Genomic DNA, 12,154 nt, shown 5'->3' on the forward strand with positions numbered 1-12,154 from the left:
AGAAAAATGGAATTGCTGTTAAAGATTGAAGTCATTTTGGTGCAGAAGAAGCTTCCGCATGACAGTGCAGACAAGGGGTTTGCAAACAGAGACAGAGAAGCTCACACCTAAAACCACTCAACAGGAATGTTTATGACTGGTTGAGAAACAAGACAATGGAAACATTTGATACAGCCTTTAATGTAAATCTTTGCATTGTAATGATTAATCTTTTTCTTTCCCAAACGTATTTACTCAAATATTGATTTGCTTGAAACAGATTCTAGCATTGCAACTCAATGTTTAAACAAACTCTGTCTGGACAGGATTCAAGTCTGCCACAAGGAACATTGATGTGCACACACAGAGGTTCATTTAAAGGAATACTCAACCTGGGGGCTGAGGCAGGTCTTTAATTCAAAAGTGTGACCTGAATGTGTGAGTACTTTCTTGATTTAACAATATTTTTGCAAAAAATGCATGTGTTTTACCCATTGTGAGCACACAGCTGGAAGACTTGACATGTGGATTATTCAGCATGAGTAACATGACGTTTTCTTTTTTTTTTTCAAATGTTGCTAATGTTAATGTTTGCTGTGGTCCAGCAGGTGCTTCAATTCAAGCATAAACTTTGTTTAATTTAATAGTGAGACTTTGTGATGTGAGACAGGGAGGAGGTCCAAAGCAAACAGGCAACATCCCCTCGCAACCCCCTATCCACCTTCTAAAATGGCACACTTAAAACTTAAAAGAAAAAAATGTGAGCCTTTCTCAAACAAAGAATACAATTTAAACATTGTGGACGCTGGCCCGGACACAGACAGACGGACATCTTTGTTTCACCCAACACACTGTTTATTTACACTATATACAAATTTACCATGCACTCCAATCCCCAGTGCCTCCAGCACCGATCCCCCAAAGTCCAGGCCTTACAGTCAAACAATGCCTTTCTGGCCACCTCCAGTCCTCTCTCCAGCTCTGTTCTTCTTCCACCCGACTTCCGCCCATGACTGGAGGGAGGCGGTCCCTTTTATAGGAACCCGGATGGGCTCCAGCTGCTTCCCGACAATCAGTCCTAGCCACACCCCAGTGTGGCGGAAGTGCCGGCTGCGCACCCGGAAGCCGTCCGGGTGTCCCCTGTTGTCTTCCCCCCAGCACTTCCTGTTGTGGTGGAAGTGCTGGGCTCCAGGGTTCCTCAGGCACCTGGGCGCCTGCCTGGCGGTGGCCACGGGCCCCTACAGGGTTGGGCTTCCAAGCCCTGTACCCGAGGCCCCCAACATAACCAGGACGGACGCCCCCTCACGGTCTGGAGGAGGCACAAGCCCTCCTCTGGTCCTCCTGGGCATCCCGGCCGGGGACATACATATATATATATATATATATATATATATATATATATATATATATATATATATATATATATATATATATACTGTATATATATACAGTAATCCTCGCTATATCGCTAGCGACTTTCGGCTTCACTCTATCGCGGATTTTAAATGTAAGCACATCTAAATATATATCATGGATTTTTCGCTGGTTCGCCACTTTCTGCGGACAATGGGTCTTTTAATTTAGGTTACATGCTTCCTCAGTTTGATTGCCCAGTTGATTTCATACAAGGGACGCTATTGGCGGATGGCTTAGAAGCTACCCAATCAGAGCATGTATTACATATTAACTAAAACTCCTCAATGCTATAAGATATGCTTCCCGCGCTGTGCTTGTTTGCTTCTCTCTATCTTTCTCACTCTCTGCCTGACAGAGGGGGTGTGAGCAGAGGGGCTGTTTGCACAGAGGACACGGAGGCTCCTCTACAAAATGCCGCTTTATCGGGTGCTTCTGTATACTTAAAAGCACGTATTGATTTTTGATTGTTTGCTTTTTCTTTGCAGCTCTCTCTGACATTCTCTGCTCCTGACGCGCTCCTTTGAAGATAAGATATGTTTGCTTTCTTTTAATTGTGAGAAAGAACTGTCATCTCTGTCTTGTCATGGAGCACAGTTTAAACGTTTGACTAAAGGGTGTTATTTCATGTCTAGAGGGCTCTAATAATGTTAACAGGGTGGGAGAGTTTATAAGGGCTTAAAATATATAAAAATAACCATACAAACATATGGTTTCTACTTCGCGGATTTTCACCTATCGCGGGGGGGTTTGGAACGCAACCCCCGCGATCAAGGAGGGATTACTGTATATATATATATATAAACAAAGCTTGAAATTTAGCTTTCAATATCTAAAAATATTGTGAACCAAAAAAAAAACCTGAAGTGCAAAAAAATTTCTAACCTGCCAAAATGGGTTTCCCAATTCTATACAAATCCCAAGGCAGCTAAAAGATGAGATGTGATAGAACTTGATTTGTCATCAGGTAGGAAATTTGGCTTTTCACAAAATAAATAGATAAATAGATAGGTAAATAAATATCAATACACACACACACACACAAGAATGACTAAAACCAAGAACATTTAAAAGAAAGAAAACTCCTGACTTAGCCATCACAGTTCCAGTGAATTGGAGACACATTTTTTTTATATTTGGCCAATTATTTATAGGAATACATCAAGCATTTTGTGAGTTACAGGGTCAGTTGGTTTAGCTTCTTAAAATTTTCACTCACGATTTTTTTTAATGTGCTGGTTATTCAAGATATTATTTTCTAACAAGAGTAAAGATGCTAATCTAATTTTACCTTGTTGTTAGTTATAAATGTTAATTTACCCTTGTTGTCATATTTAAATACACTTAAAGCTACCAAATGAATAGACAAAAGTCAATCAGGAAGAAGAGAATGTGAAATATCTCAATATTTTTTAAGAACTGTAATTCAACAATGAGATTAATAAAAAGGTAGACTGAGCCATTGACCCAGGACTGAACATCAGAGAGACTGTAGTAGACAATGGGCAATGAAATTTTTAACACCCAACAGCATAGGCTTCTGCTTTTTTATGTAGTTTTTATGTAAGAATTGTAAGGAAAGATAAAGGGCAAAGTTAAAGAAAGAAAGGAATTGCACCTGATCTTTAACTGCAGTCCTTGCTTGTGAGGATCGGGCTGGACGCTGTGTTTCATTTTGTTATACTGCAACTCTATGCAGTTTGAATGTGTGATGTTTAATTAAAATTCAGCTTCTTTAAGTACAGTTGATATCATTATTTCTAAATATATATATATATATATATATATATATATATATATATATATATATATATATATATATAGTGAGCTGGAGGGCTGATCGCACCCCAAATAGAGACAAACGCCCCTGGGAAAACCACAAAGCCTGAAACACTGACTACCACCCTCACATTGCTCCTTATCCTTGCACTATAACGCATAATACAAGCCTCGCGCGGTACTCCGCCGAATTATAAGCCTTGCGCCGCACCTGTCAGTTTTGGAATTGATTGTTTGCTTTTATCTCTCTCTGCTCCTAGTGGAACTGTCATCTCTGACTTGCCATGGAGCAAGTTTAAGCTTATGTGTTTGCGGTGTTTGAATAAAAATCCTTCTTGTTTCTACGACCTCCTGTGTCTCTGTGCATATATATATACAGCTGAGCTGACAAAAAAAACATAAAACAGTACAATGTTTTTCACAAAGGAAGCACATTAACTTCCTCTTTCCCCTCTTTTGCTCAGTTATTCTTTAGACAGCAGTGATGATGCAGATGAACAACTGGGACCACGATTATGAAAATGTCTATGAAAATTATAACTATTCCTGTCAGAAAAATTCTGAAGAACAGCACAAGAGTAGGTTAACATCCTTTTATACAATTCTAAGAGAAGAGCTTTCTTTAGTAAGAGCGGTTTTAATTCCGTCAGCTTGGCACAAATCAACTCCCACCTTCGTTTTGGTAGAAGGCAATACGAATTGGGAGGTTATTTTGGTTTGTGTTTTTTTGTCAGTTGCATTCTAAGTCTCTTATATTATTTATAGTGGGGTCAACATTAAGATTATACTTTTTCACTGACTGCAGAAAGGTTTTGAGAAATTCTATTAAGTTCAATTTAACATCTTCCAACTACTTCTTCTGCTTGGAAAAATAGAGTGTATAGTAATTAAAATCAAGCAGAATATTGCACACAATACAATCTAGAGTATCTCAAAAGAGTAAAATAAAACTTTTCCAAGGTGACATTTGATGGAGTTACTGTGTGTAAATCGGTTTAAATCAAACCTTTTATGTTTACTTACTTTCGATTTCTATAGCGCAATATTTATGAAGTATAACATGATATTCTGTACTTTTGTGTCATATTCATCCTTTTTTTCCAAATCTAAATTGCTTCAGCAAACAGCAAAAGATACAAATGCGACTTAACTGGTAATAGAATTTGGATTGCTATAGTATTTATACGGTAATACAATATACACAAAAATATTTAGACAATTTACAGCCTTAATGTTGCGGGTTATTATAATAGAATACAGCAGAATATTTAAATATTCTGTTCCTACAGTATATGTATCTATAATTCAAAATTACCTGTTCAGGAAGAAAAGAATAAAAAATGCCAGAACAGTCAAAAAGAAGACAAAGTATATACAGTGGTGTGAAAACACAAAATGTTTCTGATCATCAAACACATTTAACCATTAGTCAAAAATAACACAAGTAAACACAAAATGCAGTTTTTAAATAATGGTTTTTATTATTTAGGGAGAAAAAAAAATCCAAACCTACATGGCCCTGTGTGAAAAAGTAATTGCCCCCTGAACCTAATAACTGGTTGGGTCACCCTTAGCAGCAATAACTGCAATCAAGTATTTGCGATAACTTGCAATGAGTCTTTTACATCACTCTTGAGGAATTTTTGCCCACTCATCTTTGCAGAATTGTTGTAATTCAGCTTTATTTGAGGGTTTTCTATCATGAACCGCCTTTTTAAGGTCATGCCATAGCATCTCAATTGGATTCAGGTCAGGACTTTGACTAGGCCACTCCAAAGTCTTCATTTTGTTTTTCTTCAGCCATTCAGAGGTGGATTTGCAGGTGTGTTTTGGGTCATTGTCCTGTTGCAGCACCCAAGATCGCTTCAGCTTGAGTTGACAAACAGATGGCCGGACATTCTCCTTCAGGATTTTTTGGTAGACAGTAGAATTCATGGTTCCATCTATCACAGCAAGCCTTCCAGGTCCTGAAGCAGCAAAACAACCCCAGACTATCACACTACCACCACCATATTTTACTGTTGGCATGATGTTCTTTTTCTGAAATGCTGTGTTCCTTTCACGCCAGATGTAACTGGACATTTGCCTTCCAAAAAGTTCAACTTTTGTCTCATTAGTCCACAAGGTATTTTCGGCCGGCCACTCCTGGGAAGGTTCACCACTGTTCCATGTTTTTGCCATTTGTGGATAATGGCTCTCACTGTGGTTCGCTGGAGTCCCAAAGCTTTAGAAATGGCTTTATAACCTTTACCAGACTGATAGATCTCAATTACTTCTGTTCTCATTTGTTCCTGAATTTCTTTGGATCTTGGCATGATGTCTAGCTTTTGAGGTGCTTTTGGTCTACTTCTCTGTGTCAGGCAGCTCCTATTGAAGTGATTTCTTGATTGAAACAGGTGTGGCAGTAATCAGGCCTGGGGGTGGCTACGGAAATTGAACTCAGGTGTGATACACCACAGTTAGGTTATTTTAACAAGGGGGCAATTACTTTTTCACACAGGGCCATGTAGGTTTGGATTTTTTTTCTCCCTAAATAATAAAAACCATCATTTAAAAACTGCATTTTGTGTTTACTTGTGTTATATTTGACTAATGGTTAAATGTGTTTGATGATCAGAAACATTTTGTGTGACAAACATGCAAAAGAATAAGAAATCAGGAAGGGGGCAAATAGTTTTTCACACCACTGTATACACAACACTCTGTACTTCATTCCTCCTGTATTTGACTAAGATTGGCTAAGGCAGTAAAGGGGGGTTTCAAGGCTGTTAAAAAAATATTTATGCCAAGAGTAGAATAGTCCTCAAACGGTCATATTCTGTCAGTGATGTCAGCCATAATAAAGTGAAATTTAGTTTGCGGTTCTAAAAGACTCTGAGGTGTCCTTTTCAGACACAAATCCAGGTCTGGCCCTACGCTGGACCTCTAATTGATACCAGTGAACAGAAATTTGTATTTTGTATTACATGGATACTAATGTTACAATAGAAAAAGTATACCTCATATTATTAATAGATCGGACATCAGAACTTCATTTGTCCCCATCAGAAAATTTGACCTTTTAAAGAAGATTGTTTAAAAATTAGATAGATAGAGGATTTGGTGCAGGATTTGAACCCAGGACACCAGAGGTCAGGAAGTGGCAGGGCTACCCAATGTGCCACTATACTGACCCCCATGTAGAAAGAATTCCAATTAAATTGTAATTGTAGATCTCAAAAAGAGACCTGAATTAAAAAGTACCATCTGATGTATATACTTCAGACACATTATTTTGTAAATTTATGAAGGCTCACTCCTCCTACACCCCTGAAAGCGATTGTGGTTACAGCCTGACAGCAAGAAGCTGAACTAGAAGACATGACCTATGGATAACAATGCAGTGGATCACATTGCTGCATTCATCCACATCACAATTTGTCTAACGTTCTAATGTCTTAGTAGCCAATAGTTGTGTAAAGAAGTGTTGGAGAGGTGTCTGAAGAATGATGATCCACAGAATGATGGTCCAAAAAGTTGACGACTATTTGAGTAGAACTGTCCCAGGTGAACTTTTCCAGAAAGCATGAAAACGAATCAGCTAAATTAACAGAGATGGTTGCTTAGTACCAGGATGTTGTTCAGACAAAACACTGTTCATTCCCTGAAAAATTCAGTCACTGTGATGAACTATGGTGGCAGGAGCGTCAAAGTGAGAGAAGTAAAGCAATGTTGGAAAGAGTAAAGGAAAATACCACAAAAGCGTCAAATATCTGAAGCTTTAAGGTTTTTTTTCAACATTTTAATGAGGGCAGTCAAGAGTGAAAAGATGAGTATCCCTGACTAACCCACTCAAAAAAGTCCTATAAATATGAATATGCTTGAGAAAATCTGAAGCGAGGGATATCAAAAACAAAATGAATGTGTAAAGTGATGTACATGGAGTCGAAAAAACTTAAAGCAGTCATTGTTACAAAAGACAGAGTTAAGAAAAAGTCATATATTGTACTGTTCAGTGGCTGATAAGTGTCATTGTGATGTGTGTGATCACCCTGGCATCATGGCCAAGTATTGTTACTACCCTGCACTCTATAACTGCTAGGTTCCAGCTGCCCCATGTCTCTGCCTGGATAAAGAAGTTAGGAAAATGGATAGAAGGATTCAGCATGTTCCTGAAAGTTATTAGAAGCTTTTGGAAACAACCAGTAAAGAGAAACTCTATCTGACATTCAAGCGGCTTGAGGATACTAGAGACGGGACTCTGAGAAGGCGAATGGACGAAGTGAAATTTTTCCAGCTTAGATGGATGTGCAAATGAAATCTTCTTTTTAAAATGGGTTGCTGAAGACGAAGGTGTGGTCTTTTTGCTGGAAGTACCTGGTGGGAGCACAGCCGTGAGAGAGCAGCAAAGCCAACAAACAAAACACTGGGTGAAAGCTGGAGAGTTAGTACAGTGAGGGCACTAGTGGCATTGAATCTTGAGTACGGCAGAGTGACGTTAAGTTGTGCTTTGGATCAGCTAGTGCAGACAGGCTGGAGTGTCCTGGGCTGAGAAGGCAGCATCTCTCAGGGACCCAACATCGGGCAGACTTGTACATACAGTAGTTCAGTTAATAAAGTGTCAATGAACTTTCATTCACCTTGCCATATTTGTATTCCTTTAAACATTCGCATCCTGACTGACAACAGCTAGATGTATTACTGAATACCTCTGTATGCTACAGTACAGTGGTGTGAAAAACTATTTGCCCCCTTCCTGATTTTTTATTCTTTTGCATGTTTGTCACACAAAATGTTTCTGATCATCAAACACATTTAACCATTAGTCAAATATAACACAAGTAAGCACAAAATGCAGTTTTTAAATGATGGTTTTTATTATTTAGGGAGAAAAAATCCAAACCTACATGGCCCTGTGTGAAAAAGTAATTGCCCCCTTGCTAAAAAATAACCTAACTGTGGTGTATCACACCTGAGTTCAATTTCCGTAGCCACCCCCAGGCCTGATTACTGCCACACCTGTTTCAATCAAGAACTCACTTCAATAGGAGCTGCCTGACACAGAGAAGTAGACCAAAAGCACCTCAAAAGCTAGACATCATGCCAAGATCCAAAGAAATTCAGGAACAAATGAGAACAGAAGTAATTGAGATCTATCAGTCTGGTAAAGGTTATAAAGCCATTTCTAAAGCTTTGGGACTCCAGCGAACCACAGTGAGAGCCATTATCCACAAATGGCAAAAACATGGAACAGTGGTGAACCTTCCCAGGAGCGGCCGGCCGACCAAAATTACCCCTACAGCGCAGAGACGACTCACCCGAGAGGTCACAAAAGACCCCAGGACAACGTCTAAAGAACTGCAGGCCTCACTCGCCTCAATTAAGGTCAGTGTTCACGACTCCACCATAAGAACGAGACTGGGCAAAAACGGCCAGCATGGCAGATTTCCAAGACGCAAACCACTGTTAAGCAAAAAGCACATTAGGGCTCGTCTCAATTTTGCTAAGAAATATCTCATTGATTGCCAAGACTTTTGGGAAAATACCTTGTGGACTGATGAGACAAAAGTTGAACTTTTTGGAAGGCAAATGTCCCGTTACATCTGGCGTAAAAGGAACACAGCATTTCAGAAAAAGAACATCATACCAACAGTAAAATATGGTGGTGGTAGTGTGATGGTCTGGGGTTGTTTTGCTGCTTCAGGACCTGGAAGGCTTGCTGTGATAGATGGAACCATGAATTCTACTGTCTACCAAAAAATCCTGAAGGAGAATATCCGGCCATCTGTTTGTCAACTCAAGCTGAAGCGATCTTGGGTGCTGCAACAGGACAATGACCCAAAACACACCAGCAAATCCACCTCTGAATGGCTGAAGAAAAACAAAATGAAGACTTTGGAGTGGCCTAGTCAAAGTCCTGACCTGAATCCAATTGAGATGCTATGGCATGACCTTAAAAAGGCGGTTCATGCTAGAAAACCCTCAAATAAAGCTGAATTGCAACAATTCTGCAAAGATGAGTGGGCCAAAATTCCTCCAGAGCGCTGTAAAAGACTCATTGCAAGTTATCGCAAATGCTTAGATTGCAGTTATTGCTGCTAAGGGTGGGCCAACCAGTTATTAGGTTCAGGGGGGCAATTACTTTTTCACACAAGGCCATGTAGGTTTGGATTTTGTTTTCTCCCTAAATAATAAAACCATCATTTAAAAACTGCATTTTGTGTTTACTTGTGTTATATTTGACTAATGGTTAAATGTGTTTGATGATCAGAAACATTTTGTGTGACAAACATGCAAAAGAATAAGAAATCAGGAAGGGGGCAAATAATTTTTCACACCACTGTATATTAAGGAACAAGATATATTACAGTCCAATGTGGGATTATGCCAAGACTTCAAGGATCATAGAGGGCTGCTGTGCTCCCCGCCACAAGATTCTATAGATGTTTTTTTCAGAAAACTGTTTTTCAAACATGTCTGTATTCTGTATCCTGTACAAAGAAATAATTTAAAGCCTAATGGCTGCCTTCATGTTACTTCCCTTTTGTGGTTTTCTTACCACTTTAAACACTGAGTCCCATGTGGTTGGTTTGCAGCCCCACACACTGTTACTCTGGAGTGAGAGTGAAGGAGTGCCTGTGGGTATTTTGTGGCAAGGTGGTTGGTTGATAATCCATGATGACTTTATTTGACTTTCATGCAGTCAATAGTTTATGCAAAGGAAACCTGAATCAAAGAGAGAATAGACTGAAAGATGCTGGTAACTTTGTTTGGGATGAACAAGTTAATCATTTTAAACTCATAAGTACACTGTAAGTAGGTATTACTTTTTTGAGTGATATGATTTGACTTCATGCAGATGCTGACATTTTACTTCTTTAATAAAATAGAAACACATATAAAAAGGATTCTGGTACAATGGGGGTATCCCCTAAATAACAGATAAAATGGCAAATAAACACAAAAAAGAGAAAAGACTATGCAAGATGTTGCAGATCACTAAATAATCATTTCTGGGGATCATTCAGATTGAGGCTTCACATATGTATGCCAACTTCTGGCCCCGATGTTCTTTATATGCCAGCCAGGATGAAGAGGGTGAGACTTCAGGTTTGAGGTCAGAGAAAATGACTTGAGCAGTTTTGGGAAGGTTTGGCCCTGGAGGTAAAAGAGGAGACATTGTTACTGACAGCACCATCTCGTGGCTGGAGGTGGAATTGCTCTTTCATAGTCCTGTAGCTGCCCCCGACTCACTCATATCTCACATTCTGTTTCACTTTATTGTACGTAACCTTAATTATACATAACATTTGTGTTTGGGTGTTGTATAACGCGCCTAAAATACCAAGTTTAGTTATTTGGAGCTTCACCAAATCCTGATAGCATTCAATATGTGGCATGTTTTCCTGTTGTGTTCCTGTTATATTTCCCTACTTCATTTATTGTGTTAATGTTAAGTCATCAGTGTGAGCCTCTCCCAATGTTCGTTATGTTGCTGTGAGAGGGGATATTCTCTGTATAACACAGTTAATTAAATTATTTTAAATTGCTTGACTTCAACTTTTTGTACGTGACAGTAATAGTGATATAATCTTTGTAGTGTACAGTTGTTTTGAAACGTTTTGAACGTTTTTTTTTATTAATATTTGTTACGTGTTAATGTGAACATTCAATGGCCTTTCCACATTTTTTCTTTTATAGGATGAATTGCAATCATTTCTTTTTATGTTTTGTTTTAACATTTCAATTCAGCCTGTTGATAACATTTTTTTTTGAGAAATAAAGAAATCCATTGTGGTTGCAATACTCCAGTGGTTCTCACACTGTGGGGTGGGCCCCCCTAGGGAGGCGTGAAGTAACTAAAAGGGGGGCACGAAGATGTGAAAAAAAGAAAACAAGAATCGAAAATATGAAAAATACATCTATTGAAACCAAAACAAATTAACTTAAACTACATTCTGATACTAGAAAAATAAATGTAGAGTTAGATAAATGTCAATAAAAGTTAAGTTGGTATAATAAAATATGCATCTATGATATATCATTAATTAAAAATAAACAAAGTGGTATTAGTGGGCTCCTTTCAAAAAAACGTTATATTTTATATTTTATTTTATTATACCCATTTGCCCTCTGATACTGGATTTCAAATGTACAAGTTAACCACTAAACTCTTAGAGAAGATCACGGTTAAGGTGATAACCAAAAAAATAAAAGATATACTATTGGAGTCTATGCTGTAGGTTAGGTTAGGGTTGGTTATTTTATTTCCACCTAACTGATTCTATCTGGCTGCACAGATAAGCAGCTTCTGTTCTTGGATGGAAGGCGGCCAACAGGGAGTAGTGCAGCTCCTCCTGCCTCTTGAGGTCAGTGTCTCCATGGACAGGACAATCAGCAGCTGCCAAGAGAGGATTACAAGACCCTCACACTTTGCTGAAAGTGCAGCTGAAGCTAAACAACAAAGCAAAACCAAAACCTGAGCACAACAGCTGCTATTCTGCAAGACAGCACATTTTCACAGAACAAAACACAAGGCAAGACATAGCGCTGCTCTATGGGATATGGTTGGCTTATCAGTAGGAAAAACAAAGAACAGAAAATGTTCCTGCAGTAGATGTTTCCTGGAGCTGAAACTGAGCTCAGGCTTCAGAAATCTTCCAATAATATAAACGTTTTGTTACAAAAGTGCAATGTATTTTTTTCATTTAATATTTTGGAGTTTCAAAAGCTCACTTAAATTTCTTGTTTAGCTCTGGAGGAAAGCTTTTCTATTTTTTATTTTTGTTTTCTTTAACTGCTAAGCCTACATTTTCACCTGCTGCTGCTAAAGCCCATCAGTACTGAGACTCAGATGTGGACCTTGGCCTTAGGTTGACTCACAGGGCTGAGGAATAGTGTTGCCTCTGACCTCGGTGTGTGAAGTGTGGTGGAGCCAGGTGGTGTGTATGAGCTGACAAAGTTTGTTGACTCTGAAGATCTAAGTGGTGCGGCAGAAGTGTCA

General features: G+C 38.8%; 1 protein-coding gene across 1 annotated transcript in view; it reads left to right on the forward strand.

Annotated features, from left to right (window-relative positions):
• The first annotated feature begins 3,646 nt into the window (after window positions 1-3,646).
• The window catches only part of LOC120528670 (low affinity immunoglobulin epsilon Fc receptor-like), a 42,713-nt gene continuing 34,205 nt past the window's right edge, over window positions 3,647-12,154 (forward strand). Inside the window, exon 1 of the mRNA XM_039752833.1 lies at window positions 3,647-3,749. Coding sequence (XP_039608767.1) covers window positions 3,656-3,749 — 94 coding nt within the window. The 5' untranslated portion in view covers window positions 3,647-3,655. The remainder of the gene's footprint in view (window positions 3,750-12,154) is intronic.

This window comes from Polypterus senegalus, chromosome 4 (genome assembly GCF_016835505.1).
Source record: "Polypterus senegalus isolate Bchr_013 chromosome 4, ASM1683550v1, whole genome shotgun sequence".
NCBI lineage: Eukaryota > Metazoa > Chordata > Cladistia > Polypteriformes > Polypteridae > Polypterus > Polypterus senegalus.